Source organism: Penicillium malachiteum (assembly GCF_028827825.1).
Source record: "Penicillium malachiteum strain IBT 17515 chromosome Unknown utg000004l:1.0-4883003.0:1.0-4884900.0, whole genome shotgun sequence".
NCBI classification, from domain to species: Eukaryota; Fungi; Ascomycota; class Eurotiomycetes; order Eurotiales; family Aspergillaceae; genus Penicillium; species Penicillium malachiteum.
This window is the reverse complement of record NW_026643097.1, coordinates 3,743,141-3,764,201: the sequence shown is the minus strand read 5'-3', so window position 1 is coordinate 3,764,201 and position 21,061 is coordinate 3,743,141. Positions and strand designations below refer to the sequence as shown.

General features: G+C 47.1%; 10 protein-coding genes across 10 annotated transcripts; 7 read left to right on the top strand and 3 right to left on the bottom strand.

The window, feature by feature from the left end:
• Positions 1–298: 298 nt before the first annotated feature.
• bipA (Hsp70 family ATPase KAR2) lies at positions 299–2,449 on the top strand (the record flags this gene model as incomplete). The annotated part of the gene is made up of 3 exons (XM_057092921.1): positions 299–477; positions 554–718; positions 778–2,449. The coding sequence occupies 3 exons, from the start codon at positions 299–301 to the stop codon at positions 2,447–2,449; spliced, it is 2,016 nt and encodes a 671-aa protein (XP_056944095.1).
• A 277-nt stretch (positions 2,450–2,726) lies between these two features.
• On the bottom strand, positions 2,727–3,368 carry N7483_009493 (DUF967 domain protein; the record flags this gene model as incomplete). The annotated part of the gene is made up of 2 exons (XM_057092920.1): positions 2,727–3,281; positions 3,342–3,368. The coding sequence occupies 2 exons, from the start codon at positions 3,366–3,368 to the stop codon at positions 2,727–2,729; spliced, it is 582 nt and encodes a 193-aa protein (XP_056944094.1).
• A 383-nt stretch (positions 3,369–3,751) lies between these two features.
• Positions 3,752–5,476, top strand: N7483_009492 (putative C6 transcription factor; the record flags this gene model as incomplete). The annotated part of the gene is made up of 3 exons (XM_057092919.1): positions 3,752–4,566; positions 4,619–5,066; positions 5,120–5,476. The coding sequence occupies 3 exons, from the start codon at positions 3,752–3,754 to the stop codon at positions 5,474–5,476; spliced, it is 1,620 nt and encodes a 539-aa protein (XP_056944093.1).
• Positions 5,477–5,527: 51 nt separating this feature from the next.
• On the bottom strand, positions 5,528–6,780 carry N7483_009491 (zinc-dependent alcohol dehydrogenase; the record flags this gene model as incomplete). Its single annotated transcript, XM_057092918.1, has 4 exons — positions 5,528–6,012; positions 6,065–6,143; positions 6,200–6,573; positions 6,630–6,780. The coding sequence occupies 4 exons, from the start codon at positions 6,778–6,780 to the stop codon at positions 5,528–5,530; spliced, it is 1,089 nt and encodes a 362-aa protein (XP_056944092.1).
• Positions 6,781–8,759: 1,979 nt separating this feature from the next.
• N7483_009490 (ceramidase) lies at positions 8,760–9,940 on the top strand (the record flags this gene model as incomplete). The annotated part of the gene is made up of 7 exons (XM_057092917.1): positions 8,760–8,806; positions 8,865–8,877; positions 8,940–9,000; positions 9,079–9,219; positions 9,281–9,562; positions 9,612–9,729; positions 9,778–9,940. 7 exons carry the CDS (start codon positions 8,760–8,762, stop codon positions 9,938–9,940), a joined length of 825 nt encoding a protein of 274 aa, XP_056944091.1.
• A 575-nt stretch (positions 9,941–10,515) lies between these two features.
• On the top strand, positions 10,516–11,211 carry N7483_009489 (O-methyltransferase; the record flags this gene model as incomplete). The annotated part of the gene is made up of 1 exon (XM_057092916.1): positions 10,516–11,211. The coding sequence occupies one exon, from the start codon at positions 10,516–10,518 to the stop codon at positions 11,209–11,211; it is 696 nt and encodes a 231-aa protein (XP_056944090.1).
• Positions 11,212–11,438: 227 nt separating this feature from the next.
• Positions 11,439–13,168, bottom strand: N7483_009488 (uncharacterized protein; the record flags this gene model as incomplete). Its single annotated transcript, XM_057092915.1, has 4 exons — positions 11,439–11,573; positions 11,656–12,246; positions 12,306–13,017; positions 13,071–13,168. The coding sequence occupies 4 exons, from the start codon at positions 13,166–13,168 to the stop codon at positions 11,439–11,441; spliced, it is 1,536 nt and encodes a 511-aa protein (XP_056944089.1).
• Positions 13,169–15,137: 1,969 nt separating this feature from the next.
• N7483_009487 (arylsulfotransferase family protein) lies at positions 15,138–16,619 on the top strand (the record flags this gene model as incomplete). Its single annotated transcript, XM_057092914.1, has 1 exon — positions 15,138–16,619. The coding sequence occupies one exon, from the start codon at positions 15,138–15,140 to the stop codon at positions 16,617–16,619; it is 1,482 nt and encodes a 493-aa protein (XP_056944088.1).
• A 1,452-nt stretch (positions 16,620–18,071) lies between these two features.
• N7483_009486 (Bys1 family protein) lies at positions 18,072–18,659 on the top strand (the record flags this gene model as incomplete). Its single annotated transcript, XM_057092913.1, has 1 exon — positions 18,072–18,659. One exon carries the CDS (start codon positions 18,072–18,074, stop codon positions 18,657–18,659), a length of 588 nt encoding a protein of 195 aa, XP_056944087.1.
• Positions 18,660–19,244: 585 nt separating this feature from the next.
• N7483_009485 (hydroxyacid-oxoacid transhydrogenase) lies at positions 19,245–20,840 on the top strand (the record flags this gene model as incomplete). Its single annotated transcript, XM_057092912.1, has 3 exons — positions 19,245–19,663; positions 19,726–19,784; positions 19,834–20,840. The coding sequence occupies 3 exons, from the start codon at positions 19,245–19,247 to the stop codon at positions 20,838–20,840; spliced, it is 1,485 nt and encodes a 494-aa protein (XP_056944086.1).
• Between the last annotated feature and the right edge of the window lie 221 nt (positions 20,841–21,061).

Below are 21,061 nucleotides of genomic sequence, written 5' to 3'. Positions count from 1 at the left end.
CTTTTATAACATTATCCACCAATGATCATGCGAGAAGTCACCTGAACCCCGTGCACTGAAAAGGACAGCATGGCGCTATTCGAACCCTTAATACAAGTAACCCTTCACCTCGCTCATTCCCTTCTTTCTCCATCCTCCCCAGTCGACAAACCCAACCCACTTTTTAAAGGGTCTTGAGTACAACACTTTAACTTGTGTTGAACTCATTGAAGCTTTGGATTGCACCAGCTTCTTTTTTTTTTCCCATTGGGGTATTTTGGAGTGAAAGATCTTTTTTGAATTTCATACACACATCGCAATGGCCCGACTCACGAGCCGCGATGGTGCCTCCAAGGCTTTCTCTTGGACCACTGTCTTTTACCTTCTTTTGGTTCTGATTGCGCCTATGGCCTTGTTCAGCTCCACTGCTCACGCCGAGGAGAACGCCACCGATGAATATGGCACTGTTATTGGTATTGATCTGGGAACCACCTACTCGTAAGGCTTCCTTTATCTTGGGCTACTATCTCATTCAATTGAGGTCAAATGACACGTTGCTAACTACTTCCTACAGTTGTGTTGGTGTTATGCAGAATGGCAAGGTCGAGATTCTCGTTAACGACCAAGGAAACCGTATCACTCCCTCTTACGTGGCCTTTACCGATGAGGAGCGTCTTGTCGGTGACGCCGCTAAGAACCAATACGCCGCCAACCCCACCAACACTGTCTTCGATATCAAGTGAGTAGCGAGAGGACAACATCATCTTAGGGAATATGTGAAAACTAATGTACCAATAGGCGATTGATTGGTCGCAAGTTCGATGACCGTGATACCCAGAAGGACGCCAAGCACTTCCCCTTCAAGGTTGTCAACAAGGATGGCAAGCCCAACGTCAAGGTTGAGGTCAACAACTCCCCTAAGGTCTTCACCCCCGAGGAGGTCTCCGCCATGATTCTCGGCAAAATGAAGGACATCGCCGAGAGCTACCTGGGCAAGACTGTTACCCACGCCGTCGTTACCGTTCCCGCCTACTTCAACGATGCTCAGCGTCAAGCCACCAAGGATGCTGGTACCATTGCCGGCCTGAACGTCCTCCGTGTTGTCAACGAGCCTACCGCTGCCGCTATCGCCTACGGTCTGGACAAGACCGGTGATGAGCGCCAGGTCATCGTCTACGATCTCGGTGGTGGTACCTTCGATGTTTCCCTTCTGTCTATCGATAACGGTGTTTTTGAGGTTCTGGCTACCGCTGGTGACACCCACCTTGGTGGTGAGGACTTTGACCACCGTGTCATGGATTACTTCGTTAAGCTCTACAACAAGAAGAACGACGCCGATGTCGCTAAGGACCTTAAGGCTATGGGTAAGCTGAAGCGTGAGGTTGAGAAGGCCAAGCGTACTCTGTCTTCCCAGATGTCTACCCGTATCGAAATCGAGGCTTTCCACAACGGCGATGACTTCTCCGAGACTCTGACCCGCGCTAAGTTCGAGGAATTGAACATTGATCTGTTCAAGAAGACCCTGAAGCCTGTTGAGCAGGTTCTCAAGGACGCTAAGGTCAAGAAGTCTGAGGTTGATGATATTGTTCTTGTTGGTGGTTCTACTCGTATTCCCAAGGTCCAGGCTCTTCTCGAGGAGTTCTTCGGTGGCAAGAAGGCCAGCAAGGGTATTAACCCTGATGAGGCTGTTGCTTTCGGTGCTGCCGTCCAGGGTGGTGTCCTGAGCGGTGACGAGGCCACTGTTGATGTCGTTCTTATGGATGTTAACCCTCTTACTCTCGGTATTGAGACCACTGGCGGTGTGATGACCAAGCTCATCCCCCGTAACACTGTCATTCCTACTCGCAAGTCGCAGATCTTCTCCACTGCGGCTGACAACCAGCCCACCGTGTTGATCCAGGTGTTCGAGGGTGAGCGCTCGATGACCAAGGACAACAACCAGCTCGGCAAGTTTGAGCTGACTGGCATTCCTCCTGCTCCTCGTGGTGTTCCTCAGATCGAGGTCGCCTTTGACCTGGATGCCAACGGTATTCTCAAGGTTAGCGCCAGTGACAAGGGCACTGGTAAGGCCGAGTCCATCACTATCACCAACGACAAGGGTCGCCTCACCCCCGAGGAGATCGAGCGTATGGTCCAGGAAGCTGAGGAATTCGCCGAGGAGGACAAGGCGATCAAGGCCAAGATTGAGGCCCGTAACGGACTGGAGAACTACGCCTTCAGCCTGAAGAACCAGGTCCAGGACGATGAGGGTCTTGGTGGCCAGATCGATGAGGACGACAAGCAGACCATTCTGGACGCTGTCAAGGAGGCTGTTGACTGGTTGGAGGACAACGCCGCCACTGCCACCGCCGAGGACTTCGAGGAGCAGAAGGAGCAGCTCTCTAGTGTCGCTTACCCCATCACTAGCAAGCTGTACGGCTCTGCTCCTCCTCCTGAGGATGATGAGCCCTTGGACCATGACGAACTGTAAAATTATCTTTTGAGGCATATTACCCATGGAGTTTAGTACTTGATTTTCTTTTTTGTTCCCGAATCTGTGAGGTGGTATCCCTCACTTGAGTCAATCGACTCTTTCAATACCATGATACCTATACATTGAATGCAACTGTTCTCATCTATACTTATCTCCTTGTACCTTTGATAGAGATGAATTTCTAGCTATTCATAATTTTTTATGTAAATGAACAAATACTCCGTACAACGCGGCATAGTTAAAGGAAATCTATATCTCAAGTCTAATCCAACCTTTAGTTACCCTGGGCAATAACCTCTTTAATAGTATCAGCCACAACCTGATGATCATCCTCTTGCTTCAACCCACTAACAACAACAACCGCAACAACCCCATCGACCCCACGAACTCGAATAGGGTATCCACCACCATGAATAGCATACTCATCCGCAACAGCACCGCCATTGGCACTAGCGAGCGCAAACTTCTTCACAAAGGCACTCTCAACCTCATTCGCAGAAGCCGAAGCCCCGAGTCCAGAGATAACCTTCTGTCGCATCGCCCAGCTCGAAACACCCCATCGAAGAACTGTATTCCGCTTGCGACGAACCCAGTTCTCGTTATCGGGGATTGTCCCGCTCTCTGTCACAGCTTGGAATACCACGTGTAGTGGGGTTCCGCCACTTGTGGCGGTTGCGAGCGCGATGGAGATTAAGGCGGGCTTGCGGGTTCCTTCTGGCAAAGAGAGGATCCGGGTTCGCAGAGCTGTGCCGAGTGTCCAGGCTGTGCTTGCGGTGAAGGATTGGAAGGTTTGTTCGGGGCTTGTTTCTTGGGCGATCAGGACTTGGGGCTGTGGGGGATTAGTTGAGTATTGATGTTTTGTAGCTTGGGGAATGGGTAATTGACTTACGTCCGTGCTGGGGGCAGCGAGGGCCATGGTGAGTAAATGGAGTTGGAGTGTAGTAGATGTAGAAGAGAAGGCGGGGTGGTCCGGGGATATGTGGCGGAGAGAATAGAAGATTATGTAGTAGAGCCGGGGTAGGGTGGAGTATAAGGGACTGATGAGAAGATATGTGAAAATGCCAGTAAATTCAAGACATCAATTGACCGGATAGAACCATCTAGTCATATTTATAATCTTCACGAGTCACGAGTCCAAAGGTCCACCTGTATAGGTTGGAAGGTCCAGTCGAGAAGTGGATCGGTCAATGCCCGATTTATCTCCGTCGTATGGACCAAGCCCCGCAATCATCTCCGCATAGTTTCTAGACTTCAAGTTCAATTTCCAGCTTGAAGATTGTCTTATGGCACTCTTACCTCATGCCCCCAAAACGAGCTTGCGATCCTTGTATCTCACGAAAAGTCAAATGCAGTGGCTCTTGGCCCTGCGACACCTGTCGTGATGCTGTTAAGCGTGTGGCTTGTACTTATTTGAAACCCGCGCGAAAGAGAGGTCCCAAGACTCGAAGAGGGTCCAGGGTCCAACATTTGGATCATGACGATGATAGAGAAATCCCTCCTGATGGATTGAGTGCAGAGCAGAATGGAGAGAATAGGAGAGTGAATCACATTGAGCAACTGCCCACAGGGCCCTTGACAGAGTCCCATACTCCGCATCGAATATCCAAGGCCGTGCTAGCACCAATAGTCCGCCTTTACCAGCAATATTCGTATAGCGTGTGGCCCGTTGTTAATGCAGACGTGCTTTTGGAGCGATTAGACGATGTGGTTCCAGAACATACAAGCCATGACGACGAAAACATTGCATGTCTTGTCATGGCACTCTGCGCGGCGACCATGGCGCAGTTGCATCTTGCGCCGGTGATGGATGGAACACATACAGTGGATAGCACGGCTATGGCGCAAGCCTGTCTGGGAATAAGAGCCCGCTGTGAGAGTCATCGGGAACATCTCGATATAAGCAGTCTCCTGGTCGCGTTCTTTTTGCATGTTTATCATGCGAAGGTAAATCAGCGTACATCAGCCATGATGTATATCCAAGAAGCTATCTCCGGAGCTCGGATATTACGCCTGGATGAAGCGAGATTATCGGGAGATGTGACTGGGTCTAAGGCTGATGATGACCTGATAGCAAATAAGGAACTTGTGTTTCCTTTGCTGTGGGTTTCAGAGAGGTTAGTCACTTGTACTGAAATTGTCCGTGGACATAACTAACCGAGTGTGTAGAGGGTACGCAATGCATCTTGGATTATCACCATCATACGTTGATCCACCTCCATTGGATGGCCTTGAAAATAGTCCCGATGCCGATATTCACGCTCAAGGTCTTTTGGATTTGATCAAGCTTTTTGTGGCTTTCAATCGCATCTCTGTTCGCCGGAAGTCCCAGGTCGGACTAAGTCTGATGTCAGATTTGGCTGATACTGAGACAAAGCTGTCTACCCTGCATTTGAGGCTCGCAGATAATATTTCGACCAGAACAGCAGATTGTCACATCACTCGAGAATGGATGAGAACTATCCTTTGGCAAGAGGCTCTTTCCTCTGGCCTACTCTCTTCATCGTCAGGTACCTCTTTTATGACCTTTGCTTTCCCGACACAAGTCGGTCGTGACTTGCTTCACTCGTTAAGATGCTTCTCAGAGGCGGATTTGTTGCCTTTGGGACGAGACCAGGTAAGTATATTCTTACTAAGTATACGAGACTAGTAGACCTAACCTTGCATCAGCTTTTGAAATGCTTTGAAGTTGCAAATTCGTTGGCAGATACCGTACTTCTCACCTCTGCTGGCTCACACCCAGGATTCGAGTTAACCCCTCAAGACTTTTTGCATGCCCTCTATCAGAAATTGCTGCCTTTTCTTGAGCAGGACCCAATTCTCAAATCGATTCTTCGAAACAAAACGGCGGAGGTCCTAGTCACGGCACCCGCACGACTCTTAACAAGGAAAATCGATGATCATAACTTGAATTGGAATGTCCTTCAACAGGCCTTGGATGAAAACCAGAACCAGTCGACTCTGCAAATGACTGATCCAATATTTGAAATCATAAATGAAGATTTGGCATTGGGTACAGATGATTAGATCACACTCTTTGAATTAGGCCTCCATATCATGCTCCTCCATCCCGATCATTTATTCAGTGAGTTGGACCACAATCCGACCAGCAATATCACCCTTCTCCATCTCCTCATAAATCTGAGGCAGATCTTTGAACGGGCGGACCTTGACCACAGGCTTCACAACACCTCGTCGAACCAAGTCGACTGCCTCCATACATTCCTTCAAGGACCCAACCAGATTACCAGTGATCCTCAGACCCTTGATCACAATTGTACAAATTGGCGTTTCGAGGGCGGGGCTTCCAGGTGGTATTCCAACACAGCTGAGAGTACCACCAACTCGCAACATCTCGCACGCATGAGCAAATGCCTTGGCGTTCCCCGCAGTCACGACTACTGCATGAGCTCCCAGACCAGTAATCTCGTGCACTCTCTTGATGGGATCCTCCTTTGCAAAATCGATAAATTCTTGGGCTCCAATACCCCGGACGAAGTCTGCTTTTCCTGCACCAGTGTCTACACCAATTACCAAAGCTCCCTGAGCTCGAGCATATTGAACTACATGACTTATTAACAGCTTGTCGGTATCAACCACTTGGGTAATTCTCACCTGCCAAATGCCCAAGACCTCCACCTGCGCCAACAACGACAAGCCAGTTTCCAGGTCGTACGTTTGCATTCAATACCGCCTGTCCCACAGTCAACAACCATTCTCAAAAAAAATGATCCATCTGGTAACACATACCTTATAAGCTGTCAAACCCGCACACAAAACCGGTCCCATAACCTTAGGATCAACATCATCCGGCAAGACAGTCAAGTAATCCGCATCCAAGGCAATGTATTGTTGAAAGCTACCATCTTCATGGTGCAGATGGTTCGTAGAGCTAGTGCAGTGCTGCTCTACACCAGCAAGGCAGAATTCGCAGCGTCGACAAATACGACTCGAGAACCGGATCCCAACTAGTCCACCGATCTTGATTCCTGCAGTGTGCGTGATACCTGGACCTAGGGCAACGATCTGACCGATTCCTTCGTGGCCGCCAACGTGGGGCAGTTTAATATTTGTGATTGGGGTTCCGTCTGAACCGGCTGCTGTGCCAGCCTTGGTATGGAGGTCTTTCAGAGGTTAGTAAATGCATAGTCACCTGAAAGGGCTTTTGGTTAGTATTAACCACTTTGGCAGACACCACTGTAAAGCACCTTTGCGAGAACTTCGTTGGGACCGGGAGATGGAACGGGATAGTCGGTTTTGAACTCGACTTCTCCACCGAGACTGCGCACAAGGGCGACGGTTTGTGTTTGGGGGATATCGATTGAACCCATGTTTAAGTGAGGAGTGAATTGAAAATGAACAGTCTAGAAGAATCTTGTTGAAGGGAATTAATACTTGCATCCAAGAGGAAGTGCCCTTAATTTATATCTATTCTATCACAACATTGAGTCCTTGGACTCGAGCAGACATAGTAGAAAATCAATTTGTCAAGAACTCATATGACCTCCTCACAGACCAGTCTGGTTCGCATCATCACGAACATCGACGCGGGGGTTCCTCGAGTGGCGCGTGGGATGTCACAATAACACAGAGCTTTGCATCCCTTCTCCAATTCCAATACCAACCAAAACAAATATCGCGATCCTACTTAGACCCACACAGGATCATCTGCAATGTTAGGTGCGGGGGTACGAGCTAGAGAGGTCAAGTGCATACCCGGTGGCAATATTGAAGCTGGGACGAAATCTCTCGGAGTATTATCGTATTTCTCCAGATGCTTTTCCGATTTTAGTAGGTTAGCAGAAGCTCATGTGGGGGTCATCGAGATTATGGCTCGACTGGAGAAATTAACCATCACCTAAGCTGGCGGCGATATGGGTCTATTTCTCCGAGTCATTTCTCCGTGAGTACGGAGTAGATGCAGCTCTGAAAAGTTGATTTCTCGGCATGAATGTGGGGAGGATCTGCAAGAGCTACATACATTTATGCTTTTAGATTGGTTTGAGTCGCCTATCGGCTACTACTTGTAGCACTTGAGTACCAGCTCAAGTTCAAGTTTCAAATAATATCGAGATCAGAGGAATAGATGGCAACATTTGAACCTTTTGTCATAACTCTTTCAAGTTGTCGCTAATTCTTTGTTTCGCATTCTTCTCATACTATTGAACATACCCATGGACATTTCCAAAAACTACAAATCTTGGCATCGTCATCTCATTTGGATTCAAATCGGACAAATATTGCTGACAGGCGAATTACCATCAATCCACCGGAATTGAGGTATAGTAGACCTCTTTTACTACTTGGGTTCCTGCACTTTTATTCACCGCCTGTCTTGATACCTGAGGATAGCCTACAGCTTATCTCTATACCCGTTGCCTATATCCAACAATATAACAGCTAGCTTTCTTTCCAGATAAACCTCCAGCTAACCCTGTAGGTAACCGTGTAGGTACATACATACAAAGAGGGGTCGGTCATCAGTCACATGTAGATGCTACTGACTCGGACTGAGCCATGTACTTAAGTATGTGAACACACCTGGCCAATCACTTGAGTGCTGGGGACATATCTTTCCCAATTTCAAATGCTCGCTGCTATGTACACTGGCAGTGCCGCGCGAAGCGCGGCGTGAGGACTTGTGGAGTACTACGGAGTATACAATGAGGCGTCTTTAAGATCTATCAACCAACTTGGGTATTTAAAAACACCTCTGGCATCATGGAGCAATGGATCAATAGTACCACCAGCAGTGGGCCTACATTTTAACAAAGTATACTTGAAGCTATTGCCTCCGAGTCACAATGGAGAATGGGCGTGGAACAAAATGACACCATATATATCAGGCAGCAATTACGATGTCAGCCAGTTCAGTGTCGTGTCTCCACACGGCAGAACTGAGCCAATCATAATCCCACTGGAACAGAGCACGCTGATTGGTAGAACCAGAATGGTCACATGACCAATCACGTGTCTTGAGTCCGGCAGATGTTTATGTGCGATAGTGATAGGATGAGAGAAAATCAGACTTGTATTACATGCCATCTAGACCGCCTACTACGTACAGAAAGAGTCTGTTATACGAGCCTCTTACTCAGCATATCCACCTGGGAATGTTTGCAATGAAAGCAAACAAACATGCGTCTTTGTTGAAGGCATCTGGTTTACTCTGTCCAGATCAGTCAGCTTATTAGTGGGGTCCAGATTCGATCTTCATGAAACACATCAACTTTCATGATCAACCCGAGGATCATCTACTCACTACACTCTTGGCATCAAACGGCCAATATTTGCCAACGTCATAGTCGACATGGCCTCTTTAAATGCCTTCTGGGGTCCCCAAACCTCTTATCTTAAGTAAGTTCAAACCAGGACCATATCATCCCTGCAATTAATTTGATCTAACGACTTTCAGTTTTTGTGAAGAGGTATGCTATAATTCTAGGGTTATACCTATTGTCTACCCAGTCTAACTCAGGTCACCGAGTAGGACTATGTCATCACTCGGTACGTGGCTGAGTTCATCAACACATTCAGCAGCCTTGTGTACAGTAAGTTCACATTTTGTGTGACTTAGATCACTGAAATACAAATGACGATGCATTAATGCTGATACATTGTCTGGATAGTGTTATTTGGAGTCTATGGCTTGATTCAAGTCCGCCGAAAGCCGAACGCTGGTATGCGCCGCGTTTCTTACTGCGGACTGATCGGAGTCGGCTTATGCTCAGCGGGATACCATATGACTCTCAAATATCACACTCAGATGTGTATGTTTTCCTGTCACCTTTGATATTTCTGTCCAGGTTTATGCTTACATTGAACCTCTAGCGGACGAATTGTCCATGCATCTCCTCACAACTCCACTTTTGTATCGAATTCTCACATTCCAGGCTACACCAGAACGCACCAGACTCATTGGCGCGATTCTGCTGACCATGTTCACAATTGTCATGGTTGTCCATATGGTTATGGATGAGTTTATTGTTCATGCCGTCAGTTTTGGACTGGCAGTTTGGTTGATCGCAAACCGTACTATCCGAATGATCCCTAATCAGATTCCTGATCTCTGGTTCCGGAAGAAGATCCAACGTCTTTCATTCTTTGGCTGCTGTATGTCCCCAGAACCAACCACGTAATTCATCATTGCTAACTTATTCAGTCTGCTTTCTCTTTGGCTACTTCGTATGGCTCATTGACGAGTTCGCATGTGCATCTCTCACGAAGATTCGACACGCAACCGGGTTACCCTTGGCATTTCTCTTCGAGTTCCATGGATGGTAAGTCATTTCAATCCAATAAATTGATACGTTATCTAATGAATATAGGTGGCATATTTTTACCGCCATCGGTGGTTATATCGCAGTTGTAACGGTGGACCTCATCACCTCGGGCGAAGTGCATGAAGATTCCACCGGTCGCTTGGCCTGGCCTGTTCCATTGATGGCCAAACTCGTTGAGCCAAGCCGCGAGGAAAAGAAACACGGTTGAACAGATGATTGGAGGCTTTTCTTCGCCTGGTTCGCTATGAAGACAATTTATTGCACCGTGCAGAGATCCACATCCTGTCATCCGAACTCCGACAAGACCGAGGCCAAACCCGAACAACTGGATATGCCCAACCCCTTTCACCTAGACTTTGTACATATTCTGAATTACCGCATATAGAGAAGTTGATCGTACTGTTTTATCGCTGCTCATTTCCAAATACTTGATGCTACTAGTAGTTGTAAGATTGGTGAGTATGGTTACTGTCAGTGTAGTCAGTCCAATCTATGCTCAAGCCTATGCACATGTGTATGCAAGTTATGCATGTCTTGAAACCACCGGCGGAGCCTAGATAATTAATCCCGCTCGGATCTGATAACATCGCTCATAATCCCGAGCCGAGCTCCGAGTGTTTGATCGGCAAACAGATGACAGTATGAAGAGTGAGGTATAAAGCGAACCCAAATTCTTCAAAATAACACAGACAGCACTCAAAAAACCACCTTAGCCTTGCAAGAGCCTTCTCAGCAATCCGATTCCACAAAAATCCAAGTCTGCTCACTCAAACCACCACCAAGATGTCTCTTAAGTACATCGAAGCCAGAGCAGAGCTCGAATCCCACATCGAAGCCCACATCCTCCACTCCGAACCAGCACACACACACGCCTACGAAAACAGTATCAAGAAGGACCTTCCCATAATAGCCGTTTCTCCAGTCCAGGGAAAATTCACCTCGTTACTCGTTGCCCTCCGCGGTGCACGTAATGTCCTTGAAATCGGTACATTGGGCGGATACTCCGGTATCTGGCTTGCTCGAGGACTACAAGGAAAAGGCAAACTCACAAGCATTGAAGTTGATCCCCATCATCGTGATGTTGCGATTGAGAATCTTCACTATGCAGGTTTGAAAGTCCCCGGAGATGTCGAGGTCCTTCTTGGTGCTGGACTTGATATTCTCCCGAAACTGGAGGAAGAGATCGTGCAGGGTAAACGGGAGAAGTTCGATTTTGTTTTCATTGATGCGGACTGGAAGAATCAGTGGAATTACTTTGACTGGGCGGTTAAATTGTCGAAGGGTCCTGGGTCTGCTATTTATGTTGATAATGCCGTGAAACAAATTTTGGAGAGTGGGATTGTCGGAGATCAAGAACGTGTGGATGATGCGACGGATTTGGTTGCTAAGGTCGGTGCTGATTCTCGTGTTGAGGCTACTATGTTGCAGACTGTTGGTGCAAAGAGCTATGATGGATTCTTGCTCGCTGTGGTGAAATAGAGACGGAGTTAGAGACGTGTTTACTTCCAAGGTTCGGAGGCTACGTAAAAGGTGGTTCTATTTTACATGGTCCCTACTTTGAGCTTTTCATCTACAGCATGTCCAGTATTTAGGTGAGCGTTGGATTCTCAGCAAATGCCCAATAAAATCATTGGAAGTCCTTGAAATGTCTCAAAAATAGTAGAAAATGGTAGAAAATGGTAAGAGATGCGGGTATTGATAGAAAATCACTCCTTGATGGTCGCCTCATGTGTGGATCGCGCCGGCTCAGGAGTTCCCTGGATGCCTGCGTGCTCATAGAGCTCCACATCATCAACATGCTTGGCAAAGGTCTTTTGCCCACCGAAGACCTCTTGCATTTCCTCAAGTGAGTGTTGAGATGTCTATTAAGTAATGATCAGCAATTAAGAACTAGAAAGTCACAGATAGGTGACTTGAACATACCTCTTTGATAACGAGCCAGGCATACCCCACGATTGCGTAATTGAAGATAGCAAACATCAAAAACATTCGCCACTTGATATTAGTAACTGCATGTGGGGTGACCTGAGACATCATGAAGTTGAACAGCCACTGCGAGGCTGCACCAACTGTAAGACCAACTTCTCGAGTGCGACTGGAGAAAATCTCTCCAACGTAAAGCCAAGGCAGCGGACCCCACGACATATTGTAGCTGAAGGCTTCAGCATAAGTCATGATAATACAAGCAATGCCAGCCGCCGTAGGACCCGAGGAAGTACTGTTGGAGTTGGCTGGATGAGTAGCCAGAATACATGCTATGATCAGCATGAAAGATCCCATAGCAAGTGCCCCGGCCATGAATGGGATCCGACGACCAACACGGTCCAGAACAAAGAGCTGGAATGTGCTGACACCGATTACCTTGACTAAACCAAAGAATCCGGTAACGAGTTTTGCGGAACTGCCGGCACCAACTGCTGCAAAGATTTGCGTGGCGTAGTATGCGAGGGAGGTGTTACCAGTAAGCTGTGCACAAAGTTGAATGGTGACTGCAATGAAAAGTCGGTATCGGTTCTAGAATGAAATTGTTAGCCCCCATCGTTCTTCGCCGTGTTATCGAACTTGATACTTACAGCAGGGAGGAATAGTTCCTTGAATGTAAGGTTCTCCTTGATTCGAGCTTCCTCCTCAAGACCAGCCAGAATTTCCTGGAACTCTTGATCTAGCTCCTCAGTCTCCTCACCACCACGAACCCACTTCAAAGACTCGCGTGCCTTTTCCAGTCTACCTTTCGAGGCAAGCCAACGTGCACTTTCTTGCACTGTACACATACCAACGAGAAGCAGCGTTGAACCCAAAAGTTGTAGTCCAAGAGCAGTCTGCCACTGATTTGTACCGACCTTCTGATCCTTACTAACAGCATATGTAGTCCAGTAAGCGATCATAACACCGATTGCAAAGAACAGCTGGAAGCAAGCACCCAAACGACCACGAAATTCCTTGGGAGACATCTCGGCCGCGAACATCGGAATAAGAACAGTGGCCGCACCAATCCCGAGCCCGGCAATCACGCGTCCAGCATAGAAAGTTCCAAGAGTGTGCGAATTGATGATCTGTAAGATTGTGCCCAATGTGAAAACCAGAGAACTGATGATAAGGCTAGTGCGACGACCATGATATTTTGCGATGGGAGAGATCAGGAAACATCCAAAGAAGGCACCACCTTGAAGGATGGAGACGGCATTCGAGTTAACAGTTGTTTTCTGTGAGCTGGTGTAGTGACTGTATCCAAAATCCTTCTGAAATGAGCTCAACGAAAGAACCCCACCTGGAACATAAACGGATCTAATTAGTGACTTCAACGAGAACTAGCAGAATTAAATTACACCGTCAAAAACCTACTGATGACACCAGTGTCGAATGCAAATGCAAAAGAGCCCATACAGCTGGCCGAAACCAGGTATGCGGCTCGAAGAAGACCAAGCCTGCGGCCCATGATGACGAGTTGTTGTCACTGCTGGAACACGGAGGTTGAAAATCCAGGTCCAAAGGGAAAGAGTGAGAAGGGTCTTAGATCATAAGATATTGGCTGGCAAGCTTTTAGCAGCAGGGCGTCTGTTGAAGCAAAGAGGTGGAAAATCCGGGGTTGATAAAGATGTGGAGAGTGGAGGTGGGGAGCGGAGAGTGGAGAAATACGAAAGAAGAGATCAAATGGTCTGAAAGCTTTAATCCAAGCTGCTGCTACCTCACAGACCTCTCATTGCATTGATCGTCGTCTCGACTGGGTAAACTACCCGAGCACCACGCGAGAGCCGAACGGCTCGGAACCCGAGGATGATCTATGGCCCATGAAAGGCCTTATTGGTCCCCGGGAAATAGCTATCGATTCAGAGACTGGGCATGCAGCTAGGATTGACCGCTGATTTGTGGATAGCTCAGCCGTGTACTTGAAGTACCGCAAGGGGCGGATTTCATATGAAATTAGTCGGGTTATCCCTGAGAGCTCATCGAAAGAGTCTAGAATTCCGCATGGATATCGTTGAGTTAAACAGTTTAGATCGAGATATAGTATAAATATCATGCGATGGACCCTTCTTATGGCGTGCTCAGTCCCTGCGTGCTGTCAAGACTCATAAATTTCATTCTGATTGGTGTGGCTTGGATGTTGATAACTTTCTATTGGTACAGGGTGACCCCACAACCCCGGATTTGGATTATGCGGGGGAACATGGCGTCACGCTCTATCTCTTACTTTATCTCTTGCACTTTAGACCGCTTAAGTGCTCGGACACGTCTTATACCTATTGATGGTGACTATCTTCCCGTACTTCACAAAACACCCTTCGCATCGTATTGTCGTCCAACATCAACTTCGGAAGCGGTATAATGAGGCCATTTTAAGTGAACAACGCACTGAAATCGCACCATGCACCTAAATAGCCGATAGTTCGCTCTGAATACCGGCTTTTGCCAGCATTCTGGTGGCTAATATAAGATAGTAGCTAGGCGTACAGCAATATTCGAAAAAGAACAAGAGCCAGACACACAGGCATCCATGAATGTGAACATTTGAATCTTAAAATGATTTAAAACATTTGAAAACTTGAACCATCCGAGCTATGGAAGAAGAATAACGACCTATCGGCAAATTGAAGCCACCTCATTGCATCCTCTTTTATTCATAAGCGCCAGCAAATTTCGAGGTGTCAAGCGTATCGTCAGCCTGCACAAGTGAACATCAAGGAACCATTCTGCAGGTTCCAAGGTTCTGATCTTATTGGAAGCCCATTCAACACCACAAATATGCGCCACATCCGAGGTCAAGCGACACAGCCCACTCTTTACGGCTTCGGCCTCCGAGTCCGTTTATGGCGTCGGCCTTGTGGAAATCTGCCAAGACTGTCAGCTCCTAGAATTCAACTCTGGGCGGATGAACTTGCTTGGGGCTGTAAAGACTCTACCGGAAGACCGTCGGTCCCCAGTCGTGAAGGCTATTGCTTCAAATATGCCTCGACACGTGAACCAACATTCCTTGATCGGATACTATTTTGCAACACCGCTTAGTATATAGATCCATTTCAACTTCAACCTTGGAAGAGCTTGACTTTATAGAATGACTTTATAGAATGACGCTGGCAAGGCATGTCTATCCAAAGTTCCGGAGGGTTTACACAAGAAGCAATGATTGAATGCGATCATGTTCATTGAGTCGCTCGGCTGAATGGTTTTAAATTTCTATCTTCAGCCATTCAGTGGCGATGATACTCAAGGTCTAGGTTTCATCGATTCTCGCTGTTGTTGACTTTTTAAAACCAAGAACTAGTCCTTGCCTTACCAAGAAAATGTTCATTACCAACACTCTCGTCATCCTCTTAACTTGACCTAGGTGTATTCCTCGTTGAACTATCATAATTCCCTTTCAAATTTCTAAAATTTTGAAGATTTGACCAGAAGCGTTGGAAACAATGACCCATTGGCGGCATACTGCTAGTATTGCATTTCTACTTTCACTGAGGGCCACGGCCTGGCCATACTCAAGCTTCAAGTCAACCGGCTTTCAGCCTCCCAAACTCGAAATCGCTCACACTGGTCCTACTGATCCCGGGTTCATTTTCCTCGGGCCTCGTGGGGCTATACAACCCTCCGGCCAGGCGGCTCTCATCTACGATAATAATGGAAATCTAGTTTATGAAGGACCTCAGGAATCCGTATCTAATTTCCAGGTACAGCAACTGAATGGTAATGATGTGATTACATTTTGGTCTGGAGATGCAGTCTCTATTGGATATGGATATGGATCTGTTCATATCCTTGACAATACTTATCAGGAGATCCACACGGTCACCTTGACTGGGAACTTTGTTACTCCAGATGGCTCGCAGAAGAATTCATACATTGATCTGCATGAGAGCTATATCACTCCAAGCAATACTCTTCTGGTGACAGTCTACAATGTCACGCAGCATGATTTGACTTCTATCGGCGGCAATTCGTCGGAATGGATACTGGACGGCCAGTTTTACGAGATTGATATTGCCTCAAATCAGATTATTAAATCCTGGAGCGCGTTAGATCACCAAGACTCCATTCCTTTGAATTCTTCACACCAAAGGCTGTCTCGAAGTGCGGGTACACAGGCAAACCCATACGATGCCTACCATGTCAACGCCGTCTCTACTACCAATCATGGGTACATGATTTCCCTTCGCCATATGTGGTCTGGATATTATCTTTCTTCGGATGGATCAGTATTGTGGCAGGTCAGCGGTGACAATGGGGCAGATTTCCGTCCAGTGGGCCAAACTAATTTTGCCTGGCAACATGATCTCCGCGTCTCGAATGAAACAGATGATAGCATGGTCTTAACTCTTTTCAACAACGCCAATACCCCAACATGGAGTGAGGGCCCTTCCACCGGAGTTAGCCTGGCTATTGATCTTACTGAGAAAACCGTCACAAGCCTTCGCTCTCTAAATGATCCGAGCGATCCTATTCGCTCTGTCAGTCAGGGTAGCTACCAGGCTCTACCAGACTCGAACGGCCATGTCTTTATAAATTATGGCTCTATTTCTAAGGTCAAAGAATTTGACGGTGATGGGAATGTCGTCTTCAGCGCTGCATTTGGTACAAGTAACACCGTTTCCTCGTACCGTGGCTTCCGATATCAGTGGAGTGCTACTCCCTTCTGGAAGCCTTCGCTGAATGTCACTCGGACCTCTTCCGGGATAGTTGTGTATATGAGTTGGAATGGTGCCACGGATTATGATAGCTGGGCAGTGTACTCTGCCTCCTCCGCAAACTCTACCAACAATCAGCAGATCAGTTCTGCCAAGCGTACAGGCTTTGAGACTTCTGTTACTTTGAATAATGTGACCACGGCCTATATTCAGGTAGCCGCTTTACAGGGGAGCAATGTTCTTGGTACCTCTGATATCGTCGCTTTCTAGAGAAGGTTTTCAACTTGTGGGAATGTGTTGGATCAAGATGTCGGTGATTTAGAAGTCATTTCTTGCTTACTTATGAGATCTACTCCCGCCTGTCTCACCAAATGGACCAGATTCGTGTAACAATGTCATGGTGTAACCAAGGCGCTTGAATATGAACCGACTACTCACCACTTTTCCCACGTTATTGCATGAAGGCTTCTAATAAAACGTTTCCTGGTTGCATAGTATATTTGTTCCTGCAAAGGAAGCTCTAAAAATCATTATTTTATCTCAGCCTGACATCCTTGACTGAGCATTCAAATGTTCAAGTTGTTCAGCGATCTCACATTCAAATAACAAATCATATAACAATGCCTGTATAATTATGCAAATCTTCTTGGGCGAATTTTTCAAATGTTCATCCACTGGCAGTCCAGCACTACCTAGGCAATTTTCAAGATTTAATCGGGGTGTTATAAGCCGACGAACCGTGATGTTGGGGGTAGTAACATTCCTCCTATGCAAGGCATGGCAGTGTGCTACCAGGGACGACTAACCACGCTTGCTCTCTGTGTATTGGTGAATTTTCCTATTGGACATTTAATTCTGGAAACTTTAAGTTCTAGGCCTTGTGCATCCAGATGTCGGGATGTCAATTGTAATATTATCACCTATCACCTATGGCCTATCGACTGCCCGAACCGTCATTCGATATAAGCTGTTTAGCCAATGCTAGTACCTGCCATTCTAAAAAAAAAGAAAGGTTGAAGGAAAAGAAACATGCAAAAGTGTAGAATGGAACTGACTTGCTTTTTCATTGATTCGGATTAAATGGGCAGATTGTGGCTGACCTCGAGAATTCCTGCTGCTCCTCCTACTCGGCATATTCGAAGCTATCCTCTCCATGCCGCATGCCGTCGTCAAATACGCGGTTAATTATCCGACGAAGGAAGGATCTCATTCTGCCCACTAGTGAAGGACTCTGAGCTGTCATTCGGGACTTTATTTTCGATCTTCCCCACAAAGTTGCATGGCTTCCGCCTCGCTAGATGTAACATTCTCATCGGCTTCTCCATGAGGGAATTGGGTTGTCGGTCTGGATTGTGACCTTGTATGACTATTGACCCCTTCATTGCCCTCCATCCAAGGGCGTTGATGTTATTCATTGCTGATGCTTTCCTTGTCTAGTAAATTCACGCGGATGTCCAGTAAGATGGTTCAGAATGTTGCGTCTTACTCTGGATGAATTGATCTGATATCGGCAATCGTAGTACAAAATATTCCTAGATACATTCCTAGAGTGTAAAATAGACAATAACACTACTCAGTACCATTGAGCTCTACATCGGCATTTATATAAACCTCTAATTTACTGACGGACTTGCCCTTCGTTCTCGGAGTGTGCTGCAATCATTTAACATCGAGTTTTATTGACACATTGGAAACTTGAATTTTCCGGACTCTACCCTCACAATGAAGATCTCTATTATCTTGTCTATACTCCCTCTTGCTACACTAGCAGCCTGCTTCCCTGCAACTCAAACCGAAAACGACCAGGCAGATGAGATTCCCTACGGTGCTTTCCCAGACCCCAGCGAATCCTTCGTACTCTACCCGACACCGACGCCGGGGGTTACACCCGATAATACGATTAGCCTCGCACAGGTCGGCCATGCTGTTGTTATAAATCATTGCAAATTCCCAGTCTACATCTGGTCCGTCGGCAGCTCCATTAAGCCAGTGGTAACGACACCATCGCAAGGGCGCTATTCGGAGACATTCCACCGGGATGTTGGGAGTGGCGGCATCGCGATCAAAATTAGTACCAAGCACGATGGACTACTTACCAGCTCGCCCTTGACGATTTTTGCATACAACCTTGCGGCAAATGAGCGGGTGTGGTATGACCTATCTGATGTCTTCGGTGATCCATTCAAGGGCTATCGTGTTGCTCTGTCGCCAGCCTCACCAGAAATTACCTGGACGGATGGAATTCCCCGCTCTGGGAGTGCAATTCGAGTTCGTAGCGCTGCCAGTGATTTGGTTCTGACGTTGTGTTAAATTTGGACTCATTAATTTGTCTGATACTATGTTCCGGTGGATGAGATTCATGTGGGGAATCAACTCGGCGATCTCTGCCAGCCTGAGTGCCAGTACGTGCTGTGCAAGTTGGGATCACAAATACGAGCAATCGGCTGAGTGGAAAATATATGAAGTTAGCAGAACCTGAGCTATCAATTATATCATGTTTCTTGTCCTTTTCTCTTCACTGGTTTTACCCTCCGAGATCTCCAATTTGGAGCATAAGTTTTATATGGAGAACTGATGTCATGGCCCGAGTACCTCGGCTGTTGGACCAGTCTAACAAAGTATCAAATCTTGGAGAGAAATGAAAAGGTGGAATTTAATTGATCAAACCAAATAAGGTGGAATCCACTAAATCTCCAAAGAAGTAGCCCCAAATTTGAGATCTTAGATTCATAATATGCAGTAGTTCTCGGCCAGAAGACCGAAGTTGCGGATTTGCATTTCCCCCGCATTTACTCTTCTCCAACTTCCGCTCCCACATTCTTAACTTAAACCTCTCCTTGCACCCCTTTTAATTCACACAATCATATACTATCATATATACAAAGCAAACCAATAATGGTGCCAGCAATTCGAGTGGCCCCAACAGCGGCCAACCGCGCGCTGAATCTACTGCGTACCGTGCAGTACACTCACCCTCCTAGCTGTCCCTGCCATTCCAATCCCAATCACCACCACCATCACAAGACCCCCGCGATGATGAACAATGTCCGCCGTCATTTAGCCACTCCGGTGGATCCGTCACGCGAAAAGGAATATGCATTCGAAATGGCAGCATCGAGTATCCGATTTGGCCCTGGTGCAACCAAGGAGGTCGGCATGGATTTTAAGAACATGGGAGCTAAGCGCGTGTGCATTGTGACCGATTCAAATGTTCTCAAGCTTGATGCGATGAAGCAGGCTGTTGAGGGACTTACTCGTGAGGGTATTCAATTTACCGTTTTCGATAAAGTCCGCGTAGAGCCCAAGGATAGCTCGTAAGTGGTACCCCCTTGGAAGAAACCCGAGGTATTGCTCATGATACTGAACTTCTTGATAGTGTTAAAGAAGCTATTGCATTTGCCAAACCTTATAACCCTGATGCTTTCTTAGCCGTCGGTATGTATCACAGCATTAAGATTCCGATGTACTTCTAACACATGTACAGGTGGTGGATCCGTCATCGATACGGCCAAACTCATGAATCTTTATACTGCATACCCAGAGGCCGACTTTTTGGACTTTGTAAATGCACCATTGGGCAAGGGTCTTCCAGTTGACAAGCCACTCCGACCTCTCGTCGCCGTACCCACAACTGCAGGAACAGGTTCCGAAACAACCGGAACAGCCATCTTCGATCTAGTCGACAAGAAAGCCAAGACAGGCATTGCCCACCGAAACCTCAAGCCCACACTGGGAATCTGCGATCCTCTCAACACCCGTACCATGCCTTCAGCCGTGCATGCTTCATCCGGTCTAGACGTGTTGTGCCACTCTCTCGAATCATGGACTGCAATTCCTTACAACGAGCGCACTCCTCGTCCAACAAACCCCATTAACCGTCCCGCCTATCAAGGCGCGAACCCCATCTCAGATATCTTTTCTCTCCAGGCGCTGCGCAGCACCGTCAAATATCTTCCTCGCGCTGTACGGGATCCTGATGACCACGAGGCTCAGTCTAACATGCTCCTCGCCGCAACGCTCGCTGGTGTTGGATTCGGAAATGCAGGTGTTCACCTTTGTCACGGCATGAGTTATCCGATTTCTAGCCAGAATCCAGGATACAAGCATGCTGGGTATGATGTCGCTTACCCCATCATTCCGCATGGTGTCTCTGTCGCGGTTACGGCTCCTGCTGTTTTCCGATTCACGGCTGCTTCGAACCCGGATCGTCACTTGGCTGCGGCGGAGGCCTTCGGTGTTGATATTTCCAATGTGAAGCGTGAGAGTGCGGGCGAGGTGCTTGGAGCGGCGATTGCGGAGTTCTTGGTTAAGCTGGGGGATCAGCCACGTGGTCTTAAGCATTTGGGATTCAAGCCTTCTGATGTGGATGGTTTGGTTGAGGGTACTATTCCACAGAAGCGGGTGTTGATGTTGGCGCCGAACTTGAGTGAGGAGCTTCAGGCTGAGAAGGGTGAGCTACGACGTTTATTGGAGGAGTCTATGGATTATTAAGCATTTTTTTGGACAAGGAATTGATATTTCTCATGAAAGTTGGGGTCACGGTTGTACATATATGTCGATGCTGGGCTATGTCGAATAAAATTGGATATCAAAACTTGAAAATATGCAAGGGGAATCGTGGTCATGCAAGTAGAAATCAATTCAGATGTCATAGTCTAGGCGAAGATGAAGAAAACATCGTATGGGTTCGCATGTTCAAGTTGCTCAGGATC